This window comes from Leucoraja erinacea, chromosome 5 (assembly GCF_028641065.1).
Source record: "Leucoraja erinacea ecotype New England chromosome 5, Leri_hhj_1, whole genome shotgun sequence".
In the NCBI taxonomy this organism is placed as follows: domain Eukaryota; kingdom Metazoa; phylum Chordata; class Chondrichthyes; order Rajiformes; family Rajidae; genus Leucoraja; species Leucoraja erinaceus.
In genome coordinates this window covers 29,726,638-29,747,289 of record NC_073381.1, presented here as the reverse complement: position 1 = coordinate 29,747,289, position 20,652 = coordinate 29,726,638, and the positions used below count along the sequence as shown (strand labels likewise).

Below are 20,652 nucleotides of genomic sequence, written 5' to 3'. Positions count from 1 at the left end.
AGCAGGGCTGTGCCTTCTTTCCTGTTGCAATACCATAGACGGCCTACCACAGGCAAGTCATCATCAACTCCTTCACTAAATCAAGAGCTAATGAACCTCACACTCCACATTCACAAAACAAAGTTATCTGCTTATCTATCTCCAGTCAACAACACTGCCTCTGACCATAGGACCAATGGAGACCCTAGAAAATATGGGATTGTTTCCCATGTTTCAGTAATGAAAGATACAGCATGGAAACAGGCCCTTTGGCCCACCGAGTCCAAACTGACCATTGATCACCCTTTCACATTAGTTCTCTGTTATCCCGCTTTCTCATCCACTCCCAACATTCCAGGGACAATATTAAGAGGCCAATTAACCTACAAACCCGCATGTCTTTGGGATGTGGGAGAAAACAGGAGCACCTGGTAGAAACCTACCCGGTCACTGGGAGAGCATGCAAACTCCACACAGACAACACCCATTGCCAGGATCAGACCAGGGTCTCTGGCACAGTGAGGCAGTAGCGCTACCAGCTGTGTCACTGTGCTGTCCTCAAGTCATGGGTGCCACCACTCAATGAAGGCAATCAATAATGAAACTCCTCATTGCCTTCAGTGCCTAGCACAAACATGGATCATTTCAGGAAAAGAGTTTGAAGATCAAAATCTAAAAATAAGCACAGTAGGAATAGCATTTATTGTTTGTCTTATGATAACTGCAGTGAAAATGGTTTTCTTATGTAGATGTCTGAAGTAATACTCCAGTGAACAAGATGAGCCCATGATATATACATATGAAAACAGACCCCAAATCCAACTTGATTATCTGAATCACCAAAAATAGGACACAATAATACAAACTTTTATCAGGCATGCATCACGCTTAGTTCTATTTTGCATTGATGTATGCAATTTAATTAAAGGAAATATAAACTTTGCCATAAGCTGTTTCAATATTGCCCCCAAAATAATTTCTAGTCAGTAACATGAAACATGGTATTTAGTTGCATTAGCACATTCTATTATGCCTCTGATATTCATTCCATTGCCAAAATATGTTAGCATTGTAACATTTATCGATGGCAAAATTACTACCAAATTGGGGTAAAATCACACACCTTGAATAATGAGTAATGCTTTACAACAAATATATATATGCCACTATTTATTAAATTGCACATTACTGCAATGAACTGGAAGGTTAAATTTGGCCAATAATGCAATGGTACATTGTTTGTTAAAATTTGCTTGCTTTTCTTATTAATTTCATTTTTTTTGGTAACATCAACCAGTTGATTTCTCATGGTTTCTCATGGCACAGTTACAACAAATTATGGGATACGGGTAAAACTGGATTGAAGGATAGCATATAACTTGACAAGGGCACACAAATGTGTCCTCCTTTATAATTAAACTTTCTGTCCATTTTCACATGTTATCATTATATATTCTTATGTTTATATTTAAATAGGACACTGTCTAAGTAAATGTTCCATATTTTAATTACACATTCCTATCCCTGTGATGGCAGTGCAGTGTTACAGATCACATAAGACATTTATTTTATGTGTGATATGCATAGCTTAAAGATTTATTGCAATATAGATAAATGAAACCAGCATGTTGGATACATCTGTTATATTCTCCACTTAATACCAGCATTATAAATATAAAGCATGATTTTGAAGCTATTATATTTTTGATACTTTTCAATAATTGAAAATACAAAAATTGTACAATTAACAAAATCAAACAAGAAGTATTAAAACAGATATAGTTAATAATAACTGTACTGTGACAAAAGTAGTTCAAATACAAATAATATAATCACTGTGCAGCAGATGTAATTAATCAAAGATAGTTAACATGGGAAATAGCAGTTCGGAAATAGAAAGAAGGGTTTTGGCCCGAAACGTTGCCTATTTTCTTCGCTCCATAGATGCTGCTGCACCCGCTGAGTTTCTCCAGCAATTTTTGTGTACCTTCGGAAAATAATAATGTCGGGCTTTGGGACATTATTTCCGTTACAAATGAGTAATAAATTTTAAACTGCTCTTAAAATTACTAAAAATGGTAACATTGCATTCATATAAAAACTATAACTGTACCACTGAGATTGATGGACACACATTTTTATGGTATGATTAATATAGTAATACTGAAATGAGTGTTCTCTTGTTGCCACTCGGTATTGTGCTTCCTATCCTAGCTAAATTGAGATCCCATTTGATAGTTATTTACTGACTAGTATTAAAATGGACTCAAATAAAAATTGATTATTTTGCATTTGTTTTGTAATTCTGAGTATTTAAATAATATTACAAATGTCTAAACCAAAATGTGTATGCCTATGTTGGCCTTCTTCTAAAATGAGGTAACCTCATAAGCTATGAACTACAATAGACTATTATTATTATTATTATTATTATTATTATTATTATTATTATTATTATTATTATTATTATTATTGCACTGTTATTGTTTGGGGTTTTCTTCTGAGCAGCAAGTAAGAATGTCAGTGATATATGACAATAAAACACTTGACTTTTGATCCATTGCCACAGACAGAACATATCAATAACAACTTTATCTTCTCAAATCTTGATTAACATTGTATACAAGGCAAATTCCTTGTATGTGAATACTTGGCCAATAAACTTATTCATTCATTCATATGTTCTGGGGTTTTTTCAGGTCTAATTTAGTTTCCATTATTTTGATTCTTTTTTCATTCTTGTAGCAGCTTGTGTCCTGTTTGGTAAAGTATTAAGGACATGTTATTATGAAATTACAAATTACTCATGAAAATGTTTAGGATCAACTAATGCCACAATTCACATGTCGCAATTATGAGAAATAATACATGTGGCATGTATACAAGAGGTTGTGGCACAGTATCATTTATTATGAAAACCTGTAAATGTAAGTCACAGTGTTAAACCACTTCTAATAGTTTTGTCCTTAGGCTTCAACTGGGGAATATTATTTTACCTGGCTCCATGTAACAATTCAAGTTACAAATACCCCATAAAATATACCCAACTCTCTTTTGTACTGACCAACTCTTTTCTAAAATGTAAAAAAAGAAATGTCATTATCTATGCCAAATGAACATTATGGTAAGTGTGGTTTATTGTAACTAAAAATAACAATGACAGTATCTTATATTTTTGTATCATGCATGCAGTCATAAACGTCTGCTTTTTCAGTGTTTGACGAGAGATAAGACGATACGTTTGGCATTCCGTACACCTAATAAAATTGCACATTTCCCAGTCTGTACCGATAGTGAACTATCAGTTCATTTGCAGCTCTGAAGCCTATTTCGATGCAATTTTTCCTCTGCTAAAAGTGGAGTAAAAGCGTCGCTGTAAGTGTTAATACTCTTATTGAGCGAGAGGTTACTTGTTTTGGTGATCACAATATCTATATGTTGACGTCTGGAATCTTCGGCCTCTCTGGCTTTGGCATTCAATTCCATTAATTCAAGTTCGTGTTTTGCAGCTGTTTCCAATACTTTCTGTTTGTTATAATATCTGACAAAGTTATTAATAATAGGGTGGATAGGCAAGGCGATGGCTATGATGCCACAGAGAAAGCTGATGGCCGCATTGATCTTCCCCAGAGTTGTCTTTGGGTAGATATCCCCATATCCAACGGTGGTCATGGTGATGATAGCCCACCAGAAGGACTGCGGTATACTTTTAAAGAGCGTTTCGGGGTGGCTTTGTTCCATCGTGTAACCTAAAGCCGCAAACACGAAAATGCCAATTGCCAAGTACATGAGCAACAAGCCCAGTTCCTTAAAGCTCCTTTTCAGCGCGTAGGTGAGGGTCTGGAGACCGCTGGAGTGCCTCGCCAGTTTAAAGATTCGTGCTATCCGCATGATTCGGAGAGCCTGGATGGCTTGCTGCACATTCGTCAACTCCATCAGGGTTGCCCCGATCGTGGTGAGGATCAGGCTGACGTAGAAAGGCAGAATGGCCAGCACGTCGATTATGTTCATGAAAGCGAGCGCAAACTTCAGCTTGTGGGGCGCCGAGAGCAGCCGGAGGATGTACTCGGCCGTGAACCAACCGATGCACGCCGTCTCGATTGAGTCCATGGCTGGGTGCTCCACCAAGTCCCCATCCTCGTCCATCACCTGGAGCTCGGGTATGGTGCTCATGCACATCACCACGGAGGAGATCAGGATAAACAGGAAGGATAAGACGGCAATCACTCTGGCCGGACAAGACGAATCCGGCTTTTCCATCAGTTTCCAGAGGAATTTTTCAGTTTTGCCCCAACAGGTATCAGCCGATTCCCCCCTGTCGGCCAGGATCAGCTTCACTTGTTGGGCAATTTCCTCCAGCTCGTCGTTCTTCTCGCCCAGGTGACATTTGCAACACTCATCCAGAAAGTCCACGTCGATCTTCCAGAAGTCTAGTTCATTTTTGAAACAAATGGGGCAAATCCCTTTCTTAATGTGGATTTCTCCGAAATAGTACAGTTCCATCACACACTTGAAGGAGTCTGGGTCTCGGTCGAAGTAGAACTCTCTCTTGCTTTTGTCGTAGTCGTCGCAGAGAGAGGAAATGGCTTCGTTGTCAGTGCAGTCCATCAGTTCTGCCAGCCGACTCTCCGGGTAACGGTTCACCGCATACCCATACAGTACGTGGCGGACCCCGCCGATGTTCACAACCAGCTCCTGATCATCCGAAGAATCTGTTTCACTCGAATCTGGGCTTCTGGGCTCCGTCCCCATGGTTTCAATACCTTATTCCACACAAGTTCAACACTCCTCGCTCTTTTTGTTAATGTCCGGATTCAACGACTTGCATCGACTACCTCGCTATATCGTAAAATAGCAGAACATGTTAAACAAATCATTGCAATAACCCTCGGAATTGCAGTTGGAGGGAAATGCTTCTTCGTAGGATACAGCGAGAACAGCGCTAATGTGTCGCGCTGAAAGTTGGAATCGCCTACTTCTAAACCTCCCCCTGGAGAACCATCCAAATACAGTCGCACGTCAGCGTCTGACAGTCGATTAATGGAATATATTTAAATTAACCAAACGCGAAGCTTTCTGACAGGTCGCTAATCTCATGAAACCAGAACAAAACTGTACCACACAAACGTGGAGTTTGACAAAGACTGTTTCTCCTGCAGGCAGTTTGATAAGCAGACGGGATGATAATTTGTCTGCTGGGTTTGTGCACTGTTACACAGTGAGTAAGGCACATTTTATCACTGCAACCCATAGCCCCAGAGAATGTCAACAGTTCGGATCACAAAAGGTAACATAATCTGCCTCTTGGACGCGTGCTTAAACTCCTCACATCCAATACGTTGCAGGCAGCTCGCAGCCAGCCTCGCACCCTGTTGGTGAAACAGCTACATCGCGTCTGAAAATAGTCAAGGAAAATATAGAAAGCTCTATCACGCTTTTAGATGTTTCACAAAACAAACACATGGGAACCATAGCGATTTACTAAACGTTATAACACGGCGATAACATGCATAGCTGCAAACCACGGAAAACGCACTTACGCTTTGCTGAACCAATGCAATAACATTTATTGATTATTTTAATTCGTTTGCCGAGTGTAATATACAAGCTAGTTAATCGCCTTTAGTTCTGTTTATGTCAATCTTTCGTTTGTAACGCAAAATCTTGCTTTTGTGAATTTGGTGCATGACCATGTGCAACTGTAAAGCATTTTCCTATTGGTATCGAGACCGGAACCTGTTGTTGGCTTCCTCAAAGTAGCGGAAAATCGCATGATAATTGACCGTGTCGGTCAGATTTAAATTAGCATCGACGAAGAGACACGAACAGCAGAAGCAATCTAAAGAAGTAAAATAGCCACAGTAGACGCAGAAACAAAGAATAAGAGCACGAGAAGGCCATTTGGCCCTTCAGACTTATTTTGCCATTTACAAACTGCAAACGAGACTCGAGGTAATGTTTCATCAAAGTCCCCCCTACGGTTGTAGTAAAATATCCTTGCACCTCTACTCAAAAGCTCTCGAAATGAAGACTATGCTAATCGGTTCCACGACAAATACAGCCTGACCTTCTGAGTTTCTCCAGTAGTTTACTTTTTATTCTGCAATTTTTAAGAAACATTTATGTTAACTATCATTTGCTTCCTAACTACTTCATATTTCTTAACACTCATCTGTGTGTTTGTTTTCACTAACTTGTGTACAACACCCAGTTCGCTCTGTACATCAATATTTTCTAATCGACAATCACATATACATTTTCTACCAAAGCAATAAACAGAAAGGGTGCAGTTGTGTTGCAGTCTTCATCTTTAGAAACAAATTGGCCTCCTGGCATCAGTTTAATAATGTTATAATTGTCAATTGTGAATATCCTAATTTTAAAATATGTAAAGTCTTTGGGTGGCAAATGAATAATGTTTGTAGGAAGGAAAAGAAAATTATGGTAACCATTCCTGAAATTATTTCTCCAACATTTTCTTCTTTATCCTATCCCCTATGTCTTTCAATTTTACAGTCTGCTCAATACACTCACCATAGCATGTCATCTATCCCCATTATTGCTTTTAATGTTTTCATAATTTATTTGGACTTCCATTCTCCTGTCTGATTTCTCATGCTTCGCTTAGTTTCTCCACGTCTCCTACTGCACAGATTAATCGCCTTGATTGTCAGAGATATTGGAACCCTCGGGCAATTGTTGCTGCTGTTTTTCAGGGCAGTGATTTCAGATGAACTAATTGCTTCATTAATGATTTTACCTTCATTGTATGTTCTGCTGTAGTAGCCAACCTAACACAATTTCTTAGATGGAAACAAGGAACTACAGATGCTGATTTACAAAAAAGGACGCAAAATGCTAGGGTAACTCCATGGGTCAGGCAGCTCGGTTCGGGATCCTTCTTCAAACACTTTCACTTTTTAGGATTTGCATTAGCCAAGTACTTTATATTATTAAAACAAATAAAGAGCTCAACCACTGCTAACTTCTCCCTCCAGGAAGCAACAAAGGGGAACCAAAAGAGCAGATTTATGCACATGCACCGAATTTCTTGCTGACCTGAACCATGAGCTGTGAGTGTTAAAACTGCTCGTTCAAATAAACTCTGCAGATACGGATCTCAAACCGATTTCAAATGCATGGGAGAGCACTTTGAAAAATATTTCAAAGTTCTGAACAGACTTGGCTATTCAGCTTACTTTTCTGCACATTGTATTTGATAATAACATTCCTGTTATCTAAATTACATGTCAACGATTAAATATTGCTGAATGAATATTGTGACATTACAATAAATTTCTCACTTTTGAACATTAAATACAACTTTTTTTCATCAGATATCAGTTCACTACAATGTTAGGTCAATACTTAACTTAAAGGAAGAGTCCTTTATTTATTTATCTTTATTATTTAAGAAATGAAATAAATGCTGCAGTGGTAGAGTTGCTGCCTTACAGTGCCAAAGATCTGGGTTTGGTGCTCTGATCTTTGTGGAAAGAGTTTTAAAAGGGAACAGAGGAGTAAGTTTCTTAAACAGAGAGTGGTTGATATCTGGTAATCCCAACTAGGAAAATTGGTGAAATTACAGTGTTTAAGTACCGTTTAGACAGATGGTTAAATAAGGTAGACCTAGAAGGATATAGTATTAATACCAGCAATAGAGATTAGTGTAGGGCAAAACAATGTTAGCATGAACGTGATAGGCATGAGGTTTCTGTGCCATAATCTCATGATACTGGACGTATCTATGCAAAAGATATTCCCCAATGAGTCGGAAACAATTTATTGAATTGCTTACACATCTTAGGTTGGGTGACTAAACTTTGAATGAGGAATAGAGAGATTATTTTTTTTCTTGTTTCTAATGTGTAATCCTGACTTTCCAATAGAAATGAAAGGTTAATATAACCTAAACAAATAGATATAATTACATCCTTTAATTTGGACTATGATTACAAAATAATACCATAGTATTGCTTCAAGCAAGAGTTGTAATCAGAACCGTTCCACTTCCAACCCAGATTGACAGTAAATACTGTATGTGAAATATTACCGGAGAAAACAACTTCATATTGTTGTAAATGACTCCTTTAACAGCACTGCTGGAATACTTGGCCAGAAATGAATTAGAACTGAAGCGGCTCCATTATTTTTCTTCTTGTTTCTGATGTGTAATCCTGACTTTCTAATGGAACTAAAAGTTTAATGTAAGCTAAAAAAATAACGATATAAGTGAATCATATAACTGGAACTGTGATTACAAAACTACTGTCGCCCATGTTCATGTCAGTGGAACGGCAATTGATCTGACAGCTCCAACAATTTAGGTTCAACCATGACCTTGGTCCTGTTTTGTGGAGATTGCACGTACTCGCTGTGGCTGTGTGGATTTCGCTCTTGTGCACCGAGAGATTTGTTATTGGTAGGTTGATTGGCTATTGTAAATTGTCCTTAGTGTAGGCAGTTGGTTGGAGAATCAGAGGTGACTGTAAAATAAATGGAGGAATGTGATTGGTGAGATTACATAGGCATAGGCTAGGTTATAGCATAGGCTTGATATACTAATCTGCCTTGTTCTACCTTTTTATAAAATACAGAATAATACACAATGTTTATGCCACCATGGTGTCAATCCAATTAAAGTTCATGGATTGTCATATGTGGAAATCTGGTTACAACATAGTTACAGTCCATAATTATTGTTTAATCTATGTGCGGGAATTTTCAATAATACCAAATTGAATTTGTCTAGTATCTTGAATATAATTAAATGTCCCAAAGCACTTAACTGTCAAACAACAAAAAAAAGACAAAATACAACCTAGTCATAGATGGAGAGTACTAACCAACAGAGATCAGATCAATAGAGTTGGTCAGGAGTAAGTTTAAAGAATCATCTTAAAGGAGAGTGAAAGAGAGAGAGATAGGGAGATGGTCTTTTTCTCTTGCCATATACTAAAGTCATATTTCTTTCCTATCATGAGCAAGTTCAATACTCAAAAATTGGCAATGGCAAGATCTTTCATCGTGCAGGTACGGTTCTTAATCAGGAAGCAAACCAGAAAGTAATTATGTGGTCTGTCTTTGGCTATATCTCCTCTTCTTACTCCCATTGAGTGTTCCCATTTTCCTATGTTGGCTGACTTAGAAGATTCAAGATTCAATTTAATTGTCATTTGGACCCCTTGAGGTCCAAACGAAATGCCGTTTCTGCAGCCATAAATTACAAACAAATAGACCCAAGACACAACATAATTTACATAAACATCCATCACATCGCTGTGATGGAAGGCCAAAAAAACTTATCTCTCCACTGCACTCTCCCCCCCCCCCCCCCATGTCAGAGTCAAAGTCAAAGCCCCCGGCTGGCGATGGCGATTGTCCCGCGGCCATTAAAGCCACGCCGGGTGGTGCAAGGTCGCACACCGGGTTCTTGATGTTGGAGCCCCCGGCAGGCGCTCGCAGAGTCCCGCGGCCATTCCAAGCCGCGCGGGGCGGTGATGTCAGGCCGCGCTCCAGGAGCTCTTCAACCCCGCAACTCGGGCGGGAGAAGTCGCCGTTGCGGGAGCCCTGAAAAGCGGTCTCCCTCCAGGGACCCGCGGGCTCCCGGTGCCGCCGTCCGCCAGACCCGCAGTTGCAGCCTCCGAATCTCCGGAGGTCGGGGCCGCAGCAGCAGCAGCGCTCCACCACCGCTCCACCCGCTCCGGACTCGGCCAGCTCTGCGACGGTGAGGTGAGTCGTCAGCACCAGAGTCCCCGGTCTTCTCCTGCTGGAGGCTGCACCTCGTTGCAGCCCCAACAACAACGGAGACCCGACAGAAAAGGTCGGGTCTCCCGTGCAGGGAGAGATTTAAAAGTTACCCCCTCCCTCCCACCCCACCCCCACCCCCCCACACACACACCCCAACAAAAAATAACAAAAACTACATAGAAACATAGACAAAAAATAATAAAAACGCGGACGGGCTGCAGAGGCCACTGCTGACGAGAGTCGTGCCGCCTACCGGATATGTAGGCGATAGAAGTGAAGGCAGTTTAGTGACGTTCAGATAGTCTTTCTCTATACAAAGCTGTTCAATCACCCTGATGCCCATGTGGATCCGAGCACTAAGATTTCTGTCACAGTTGAGTTATTGATTAAATTGTTTGAAATTAAGAAGATTTAATATCTAGCTAACTTGTTCCCCTCCTTATTGTCTGATTGCCCAGTGGCTATTTGTTCGATATGGCGAGACTGAACAAGCATATTGGACATTGGAATAGTATTAGACAAGCAGAGGTTCAAATTTTGGTTGTGGCACTCTTAATTTTGAGTTTGGAAGCTTGCTAATTATGTTTTGGTTGCTAATATTTCTTCTAATTTTCTGTGTACATTTTTACTACGGACAGTCCAGAAATAGAATAGAGTAGATAGAATAGACTAGAATAGCATTTATTGTCATACAGACATGGTTCGTATGAAATTTTGATTCTGCAGTCATAACATCAAAAAAAACCAAGACACACAATTTACATAAACATTCATCGCAGTGAGTCTCCAAACACCTCCTCACTGTGATGGAAGGCAAAAGTCTTGTCTCTTCCCTGTTCTTTATTCTTCTCCCGAGGCGACTGGGGCACCCGATGTTAAAGCCCCTGGCGGGCGATGGTAAGTCCCGCAGCCCCTAAGGCCGCGCCAGGCGATGTAAGGCCCTGCTCCGGGGCTTGATGTTAGGGCTCCCGGAGGGCGATGGTATGTCCTGCCGCTGTTAAAGCCGCGCGGGGCGATGTAAAGCCCTGCTCCGGGGTCGTTTCGGACCCCGCGATTCGGGCGGGAGAAGTTACCTTTGCGGGAGCTCCGAAAAGCAGTCTCCCACCAGGGACCTGCGAGCTCCCGATGTTACCGTCCACCGGGCCTGCAGCCAGAGCCTCCAAAGCTCCAAAGTTGGGTCACAGTCGCGCGCCACCACAGCTCTCCACGCTCCGAAGTTGGCCAGCTCCCCGATGGTGAGTCCGCAGGCTCCACGACTGGAGCCCTCAGGTCGATTCCGGTTGGAGGCCGCCGGCTCTATGATGTTAGGCCCAACGACAACGGAGACCCGACAGGGAAAAGGTTGGGTCCCCGTACAGGGAAGAGATTAAAAAGTTTTAAAAGTTTTAAAAGTTTCCCCCCGCCGGCCCCCCCCCCCCCCCCCCCCCCCCTCGCACATATACACATCTAAAAAATAAAACCAAATACAACTAACGGGACGAAAAGAAAGAATAGACGGACGGACTGCAGTCAAGCCGCTGCCACAAGGCGCCTCCACACCGAAAAAACAGAATTCTCGGACCTAGAGAGTTGCAATTGCTCAAGTAGTGAGTCTATTGGTAGATTTTTTAGAAATTAAGTCAAAAGAGGATATCAAGGTTTAATGTAGGAAGTAACATTGAGGTAAGAGATCAGCCATTATATTAGTGAATGATTGAGTAAGCAAAAAAGGGACAAATTACCAACTTCTGTTTACATTTCTTATGTTCTGGGCAGGTGAGACAAGGAATGGAGGAGAAAGGAAGAGAGAGATGGGAAAGGGAGGAGGAATATACTGAAGACAGAGGCAAGGAGAGGGAAAGTGAAGACAGAGAGTCCGTGAGAGTGGATAATGGAGAATTGCACAGCTCTCGTTCTCCCAGAGGTCGATCCTGAGCTCCTCTGATTGAAATCAGGCTCTTGATCACTCAATTCTCCTCACCATTTTCCCACCTGACCTTCCCCTTCTTTCCCACACTCCTTGCTCCTTTCAAACTCACACCCCCCTCCCTGTTCCCTTTACCTCCTCTCTGTGACTTTGGCATTTCTCCTCACAGTTGCAGAAATTCAGCTACCTTGTAAACAAAGATGAATTTCATGGAGTATGTTGTAACCAGACTTCCACATATGGCAATCCACGAACTTCAACTGGAAGGCGCATGCGTCAGCCCGCCGCCCACCCGCCCGGCGCGCATGCGTCAGCCCGCCGCCCCCCCCGCCCGGCGCGCATGCGTCAGCCCGCCGCCCGCCCACCCGGCGCGCTCGCCCCATTGTTCCCGCCTTTTTACCGGTCGTCAACAACCGTTTATGCTAATGAGAGCCGTTGGTGCGGATCAACTCCTCGAGCGGGTCGCGGCCGGGCCGGGTCGGGCCGAGGAGACTGCGGGGGGCGGAGGCGTTTCTCACCGGCGGGCATGAGGGCCGGGGTTGCGGGTGAGTGTCGCCGGCAGGGAATGAGTGTCGCCGGCCGGGCTGCGGGTGGGTGTCAGCGACCGAACATGAGGAGCGGGGGAGTGTCACCGCCGGAGCCGGGGCTGCGGGTAGGGTTGCAAACTGTCCCGTATTAGCCAGGACATCCCGTATATTGGTTTGTCCCTTACGGTACCGACCTTGGCCCTATTCCCTTGTCCCGTATTTGACTGCTACTACTCGGGTGGAGGGGACTGTCGGGTCGGATCGCCGCGTCCGGCCCCGCCTCCCCTGTCCCGACGTAGTGCAGCCCATGGAGTGCAGCAGCAGCGCCTCGCCAGTGGCCCCGTCGGTGGGCAGCCCGGCCAGCTGTCCAACCTTAATTTACCGCTGACACCACCACTTCTCCTTCTCATGGCCGATCATCGGTTCATGAGTTGGATGGGGTGCTGGACTTTGCATGCAGCAGAACACAAAGCCCAGCTGGCGCGCCAGCTGAGGAGTATTAAAGAGGCCAAAACTCCTCAGCTGGCCCGTCGGCCGGGCTTTATGTGCAGTCCAGCACCCGGGTAAACACATCATTCACCCAGCCACGGCCGAGTCGGTCAACGAATTGCTGTCGGAAATTTGTCCCTTATTTTGACCTTTTGTGCCTTATTTGGGATTGAGAAAGTTGGCAACCCTAGCTGTGGGTGAGTGGTACCAGCCGGGCATGAACTCCACTGGTCGGGCATGAGTATCGCCAGTCAGGCATAAGCGCCGCGGCTGCGGGTGAGTGGTCCTCGGAGAATGGCCTCGATTCTGCCCTTGTGTTAACGGCGCTGTGCGAGGAGTCAACAGCTGACCATTGGGGCAGCACGGTGGCACAGCGGTAGAGTTGATGTCTTACAGCACCAGAGACCCGGGTTCAACCATGACTACGGGTGCTGTCTGTACGGAGTTTGTACGTTCTCCTCATGACCTGCGTGGGTTTTCCCCTGGTTTCCTCCCACACTCCAAAGACTTGCAGGTTAAAATAGGTATGTTACAAAACCTACCTGAATCGTCGTTGAGAATCTGTCCCAGCCTCGTGTGTGTGATTTTGGCGCTGTTTAGAGGGGGCGGGTTTCAAACGCGATTTTTACTAGGCTGTTGCAATCGACAATGTTCAGCCTAGTAAATCATTAACGGAAAATCGCTGAAAGACCCCGTCGCAAAAGGTATTATTAGTTTTTGTGGCCTTGTATAATAGTTATAGTAGTTTAAAAATCACTCTCTAAACCCACGACCTCTCGCAGCCCCAGGGTTTTATAAAGCAAACAATTAAAGGTATGTACCTTATTTCTACATTAAAAGGGGCTTCTTAAGAACCCTGTATATAAAGTTTACTATAGCGAGTAGCTCATTTTGGGCTTTTATATCCCGCAGTATTTTTCTGGGCATTTGAGGGCACAAATCCAGCGCAATGTGAACGTTCTAAACCAGCGCGTTCACAGGAACCCACTAGAAAGCTGATTTAAATGAACTTTAATTTACAGCAATTGGACACTAAATTCCTTCCATTTGGCCTATAAATTGATGTAAATGAGATTTAAAAATCATGTTTTATTGTGAATTATTTGTGAATATTATTTGGACACTTAGGCTATTTAAAAATGTTAATCATTTATTAAGAAATGGATATATGTTTAGATCTAGTAATTGAAGTTTGAAATTAGCTACAATTGGGTAACTAACTAATTATATGCTTTAATTTCAGGTCATCCAAGTAAGATTATTTTATATTTGTTTCAGAATGGTTCAATCTATGATAACTGAAAATTTCATTCTGTTCTCTTAATTTTTAAGAAGGTTATGGGCTTTTGACTGTCCATGATCACAGCTTTTTTGTTATGTCCATAGAAAATCAATAGAGAACAAGATGCTAATTTCCGAGTATGAAAATGGCCATAACTTTTTTATTACTTGAGATATGAAAGTGAATTAGGTGTCAAATTAAACTTATTGTTATGCTTTATCTGACGGGATAAATTGCAGACTTGATTTTTTAAATCTCAAAATTTTGTAACATTGCTAGTTAAAAGTAGACAAAAAATGCTGACCCTTTTCTTATCGACCCGAAACGTCACCCATTCATTCTCTCCAGAGATGCTGAGTTACTCCAGCATTTTGTGACTACCTTCGATTTAAACCAGCATCTGCAGTCCTTTCGTACACAGGTTTGTATGTTAATTGGGTTGGTATATGTGTAAATTGTCCTAAGTGTGTAAGATAGTGTAAGTGTGTGGGTATCGCTCGCCGACGCTGACTCAATGGGCCAAAGGGCCTGCTGTATCTCGAAACTAAACTCAGGATCAGCCTCTCTCTTGTCTGGCCGTAGGGTCCTGGCCATTGGGAGATCGGCCTTTTATGACAACCCTGTAAAATTTCTGCCCTGGGAAATTTTAGGTGCCCTGGGAAACTGTCGGTACTGATGAGAGCTCCGAGTCAACTCAGCAAACTTGTGTGGATTTACTTTTTACTACTTGCTCTTTTTTCACATACTGTACTATCACACGTTCAGATTGACAAACACTTTTGGAGGTACAAACGTCAGCCAACGCAGACTTTAAGCTGGCTATTGATGTCACGGACGATGGCCTCCCCTGGGTGTTTTGTTTTCCTGCACGGCGGAGGACGAACGGTAAGAGGGAAGCGTGCTGGCGCTCTGCAGAAGCCGACGAAGAAACAACAAACCTCCTCTGTTCAGTATCCTGGTAGCTAATGTGCAATCCCTGGACAATAATTTAGACGAGTTGCACGCACGGATCGAACACCATTGGGACATTAAGAACTGCTGTGTTCTGGCATTCACAGAGACGTGGCTGGAGACCAGCGTACCCGACTGTGCCGTCACTCTGGAGAGTTTTTCCGTCTACCGAAAAGACAGAACGAAGGACTCGGGCAAGTCGAGAGGAGGGGGAGTGTGCTTTATGGTTAACTCTTCGTGGGGCATGGATGTCTGCATTTTAACTACACACTGCTGTTGACCATTAAAGCTAGACCTTTCTACCTCCCTAGAGAGTTCAGCACAGTCCTCCTTACAGGTGTTTACATCCCCCTCACAAGCTGATAAATCTCTAGGCCTGGACGAACTGTATAGGACTGTAAATGAGCTGAAGAACTCCCATCCTGAGGCTGCGTTCATTGTTCTGGGAGACTTCAACAGAGCCAACATGAAGAAGGTTCTCCCAAAATACTTCCAACACATCACTTTTCCCACTAGGGGAGAGCAGACCCTGGACCATTGTTACACCCCATTCAGAGACTGCTATAAGCACCACCCAAGGGACAAGATGGCGGCGCGACTGGAGTTTGCAGCGACCTCTCCCAGTGAAAGTTCAGTGTTTTCGCGGTTTTTTGGAACGAGTGGTGTGTATGAAGAATGTGTGCCGGAGGAGAGTGTGTATGTGCGTAAGTACGAGCGGCAGGTCCTTTTAAAAATCGGCAACAAGGCTTCTTGTTGCAACATTACCTTGCGGAGCGTCCCAGTGGAGCTGAGACTTCTGCGTCGCGCAGGCCCACGGAGGTGCGCAGGTCCACGGAGGCGCTCAGGCCCATGGAGAGCCGCGCGCACCTGGAACAGCGCTGGTGGGGAGGTGCGCAGGTCCACGGAGGCGCTCAGGCCCATGGAGAGCCGCGGCTGCACCCGCACCTGGAACAACGCTGGTGGGGAGGTGCGCAGGTCCACGGAGGCGCTCAGGCCCATGGCGAGCCGTGGCTGAACCCGCACCTGGAACAACGCTGGTGGGAAAACAACGCAAGCGGTGTAGCAGGGGGCAGAAGCGGGGGAAGCGTGCAGGAGCCTACGCTAGGCTAAACGCGAACCCTCACAAACCGGCAGTGCCTACAGTCATGTTGGCAAATGTCCGCTCCCTCGACAACAAGATGGACTACCTCAGAGCATGGAGAGCCTCCCAACGAAGCGTGGAGAACTGCTGTGTCTACGTCCTAACGGAGACCTGGCTGAATCAGAACATCACAGACGCTGCGATCCAGTTGGAGGGACTTATGCTATACAGAGCTGATAGAATAGCTTCGCTAGCTGGTAAGGCAAGAGGAGGGGGACTGGCTGTGTATGTGAACAGATCATGGTGCCAGGATGCTATGGTGAATTCCACTTACTGCTCACCCCATGTAGAGCTAATAACTGTGAAATGCCGACCCTTCTACTTACCCAGGGAGCTAACGGCAGTCTTCATAACGGCCGTCTATATACCACCGAGCACGGACGTGAAGAATGCTATGACAGAGCTCTACAACAACATCAGTGAGCAGCAGAGGGAACATCCAGATGCTTTCTTCATGGCAGCTGGGGATTTCAACCAGGCAAGTCTTACATCTGTTCTGCCTAAATTCTACCAGCATGTGAACATTGCAACCAGGGGAAAGAACAAACTAGATCTAGATCTCCACGCCTACGTGGAGCTGGCCGGCTTCGGGGCGTGGAGTGCGGCGGTGGCGCGTTGCTGCGACCCGGCTCCGGTGGATGGTGACACCGGGAGCTCGCGGATCCCCGGTGGGAGGCTGCTTTGCAGGGCACCGGCAGTGGCAGCGGCGACTTCTCCCGCCCGAATTGCGGGGTTGAGAGTGACCTGGAGGGGGGCCCTACAACGCCCGGCGCGGCCTTAATTTGCCGTGGACTAGCGCCCGCCGGGGGCTTTGACATCGACTTCTGGAGGGAAATGGAGTGCAGGGGAGAGACAAGAACTTTGCCTTCCATCACAGTGAGGAGGAGAGCCACTGTGATGGATGTTTATGTGAAATAGTGTTGGTGTGTGTTTTGGTTCTTTTATTGTATTGTATGGCTGCAGAAACTACATTTCGTTTGAACCTCATGTGAGGTTCAAATGACAAATAAAGGTATTGTATTGTATTGTATATTGTATTGTGTACACCAACATTAAAGATGCATATAAAGCGGCCCCCCTCCTCCATATCTGCAACTCTGACCACCTAGCGGTTATGCTCACACCTGCATACAGACCCAGGGTGAAATAGGACAGGCCAACGGTCAAAGAAGTCAGAACATGGCCACAGGGAGCTACCGCAACACTACAAGACTGTTTCGAAACCATGCAGTGGGCCATTTTCAGAGAGGCAGCAATAGATGACAGTGGCATCAACCTCCAAGAATACACAGAATCCGACATCGGATACATCAATAAATGCATTGATGATGTAACGGTGGTCAAAACCGTCAGGAGGCGTGCCAATCAGAAACATTGGCTAACTGGGGAAGTGTGTTCCCTACTGAGAATCCGGAATGCTGCATTCAAATCTGGGGACAACGCAACATACAAACTGGCAAAGAGTAACCTATCCCGGGGGATCAGGGAAGCGAAGAGGCTGTATGGGCAAAAACTTAATAGCCACTTCAAAAATGACAGACACACGTCGCTTGTGGCAGGGATTTCATACCATCACTGACTACAAGCCCCCCCCCCCCCCCGCTGCGGATATGCCAAAACGACCCCTCTCTACCAGATGAACTGAACGAGTTCTACGCACGGTTTGAGGTTAAAAACAGCACCCAGACACATGCACTACTGCCATCTCCCAGTGACCAGTCGCTCAGGCTGTCCGCAGCCGGAGTTAAAAAGGCCTTTGCCAGCATCAATCCACGCAAAGCTGCAGGGCTGGACAACATTCCTGGATGCGTTTTAAGAGACTGCGCCGAGCAACTGAAAGATGTCTTCACAGACATTTTTAACATCTCACTCAGCCAGGCAGTAGTGCCCAACTGTCTTAAGAGTGCCACCATCGTCCCTGTCCCGAAGAATCCAAACCCAGCCTGCCATAATGACTTTCGACCAGTGGCTCTAACACCCATAGCAATGAAGTGTTTTGAGCGACTGGTTATGCAGCACATCAAAAAGAGTCTACCTGCCGACCTAGACCCACTGCAGTTCGCCTACAGAGCCAACCGATCCACAGAGGACGCAGTCTCAACAACACTGAACCTCGTACTGTCACACCTTGATCGGAAAAATACTTATGCCAGGATCCTCTTCATAGACTTCAGCTCTGCGTTTAACACAATCATTCCGCAGCAGCTGGTGGAGAAGTTGGAGCTATTGGGGGTTGATGCTGGCACATGTAACTGGGTCCTGAACTTTCTATCACAACGGCAGCAGACAGTCAGGGTGGGCAGTAGGACATCAAAAACCATAGCCGTGAGCACTGGCTCGCCCCAAGGCTGTGTCCTAAGCCCCCTGCTGTTTAGTCTGCTTACACACGACTGTACTGCTAGACTCAATAACAACTTCATCAACAAGTTCGCTGATGACACAACAGTGGTGGGTCTCATCAGTGACAATGATGAGTCGGCGTACAGGATGGAGGTGGAGCTGCTCACAGGATGGTGCAAATCCCACAACCTCATTCTCAACGTGGGAAAAACTAAGGAGATGGTGGTTGACTTCAGGAGGGCGGGAAAACAACACTATACACCTCTGCACATCGATGGAGCTGATGTGGAAAGGGTCAGCAGCGTAAAGTTCCTAGGACTCCACCTGTCAGATGACCTGATGTCCACAACCAACACCACAGCACTGGTCAAGAGAGCCCAGCAGCGACTACACCCTCTCCGAAGACTACGTAAAGCAGGTCTCCCCACTACACATCTACGAACTTTTTATAGGGGGACAATCGAGAGCACATTAACCAATGGCATCACTTCCTGGTTCGGGAGCTGCAAGGCGTACGAACGGCACCAACTTGACAGGATTGTGAAGACCGCCAGCAGGATTATTGGTGCTCCACTCCCTTTCTTGCTGGACATATACAGGAAGAGATGTATCAACAGAGCCATCTCCATCATCAAAGACCCCTACCACCCATCGCATCACATATTCTCCATCCTGCCATCTGGGAAGAGGTACAGGAGCATTAGCTGCAAAACCAGCAGGATGCTCCTCAGCTTCTTCCCGCAGGCTATAAGACTGATAAACGGACTTAGCCCCCTGCCAAAGTATCGTGCACCAACCATCAACCTGGACACACTGCAGCAGCTGTCGATCGGAACGCCTGTTGATGTTTAGTAGAGAGTAGAGTGTTAATTTAATTTGTTCATGATATATGTATTTTTATTTCTATTTATTTGTTGTTATTTGTACTGCACACTGAATGGACACTGGTTGAGCAACATTTTTGGTTTCCTCTGGGTATGTGAGTACTCAGGAAATGACAATAAAGATATACTGATACTGATACCCCCGCCCTGCTTTTGGTAAGGCAGATCACTGTTCCATTCTACTGCTGCCTGCATACAGACAGAAACTAAAACTGGAAAAAACGGTTTCCAGGGACATTTACAGATGGAACAATGAGGCTGATGAGGTCTTACAGGACTGCTTTGACACAACTGACTGGCAGATGTTTGAGGACCCAGCAATATACGAATACACAGACTCTGTCTTAGGCTACATAAGTAAGTGCATCAATGATGTTGTTCCAAAAGCCACCATCTGCACTTACCCAAATCAGAAACCCTGGGTCGTACGGAAAATTTGTGCTAAACTCAAAGCACGGACACTGCTTTCAACTCGGGGGACCCCGACGCCTACAAAACAGCCAGATATGACCTCCGGAAGTCCATCAGGAAAGCCAAGAGAAATTACAGAAACAAAGTGGAATCTAACTACTACAGCTCTGACCCCAGACGCATGTGGAGTGGATTATGCTGCATCACAGACTACAAAGAGAAAAACAGGAGCACTGTTCAGCCTACCGCATCGTTCCCAGATGAGCTTAACACCTTTTACACCCGGTTCGATGCAGACAACACAGCACCCACCATGAGTCCACAGGTGTGCAGGGGGACTACCACACTGACCCTACAAATAACCATATAACAATTTACAGCACTGAAACAGGCCATCTCGACCCTTCTAGTCCGTGCCGAACACATATTCTCCCCTAGTCCCATATACCTGCGCTCAGACCATAACCTTCCATTCCCTTCCCGTCCATATAACTATCCAATTTATTTATATAACCATATAACAATTTACAGCAAATGGCAGACATGAGGCGGTCCTTCAAAAAGGTCAACGACCGCAAAGCTCCAAGGCCAGATGGTATTCCAGGGTGGGATCTCAGGGCGTGCGCTGATCAACTGGCAGAGGTGTTCACCAACATCTTAAACCTCTCCCTGAGTCAGTCTGTGGTTCCCACCCCCTTCAAAGCATCCACCATCATTCCTGTTCCAAAGCAACCAATAACCTCCTGTTTAAATGACTACCGTCATGTCTCACTGACATCAGTCATCATGAAGTGCCTCGAGCGAATAGTCAAAACTCTCATCTGCTCCTCTCCCCCTGACACCTTGGATCCTCTTCGTATAGACCAAACAGGGCCATGGACGATGCCATCGCCATGGCAACACACACTGCGCTCACCCACCTGGACAAAGGAAATACATATGTGAGAATGCTCTTCATTAACTACATCTCAGCATTCAACTCCATCATTCCC

The 20,652-nt window shown here is 44.9% G+C and overlaps 2 protein-coding genes across 3 annotated transcripts in view; one reads left to right on the top strand and one right to left on the bottom strand.

Annotated features, from left to right (window-relative positions):
* Positions 1 to 617: 617 nt before the first annotated feature.
* Positions 618 to 9,578, bottom strand: kcnf1b (potassium voltage-gated channel, subfamily F, member 1b). Its single transcript, XM_055635311.1, has one exon. The coding sequence runs from the start codon at positions 4,729 to 4,731 to the stop codon at positions 3,286 to 3,288; it is 1,446 nt and encodes a 481-aa protein (XP_055491286.1). The 5' UTR covers positions 4,732 to 9,578; the 3' UTR covers positions 618 to 3,285.
* A 2,427-nt stretch (positions 9,579 to 12,005) lies between these two features.
* LOC129697089 (protein disulfide-isomerase A6-like) overlaps positions 12,006 to 20,652 on the top strand; it is a 39,142-nt gene continuing 30,495 nt past the window's right edge. For both annotated transcript variants that reach the window (XM_055635310.1, XM_055635309.1), the window contains exon 1: positions 12,006 to 12,180. In XM_055635310.1, coding sequence (XP_055491285.1) covers positions 12,162 to 12,180 — 19 coding nt within the window. In that variant the 5' untranslated portion in view covers positions 12,006 to 12,161. The remainder of the gene's footprint in view (positions 12,181 to 20,652) is intronic.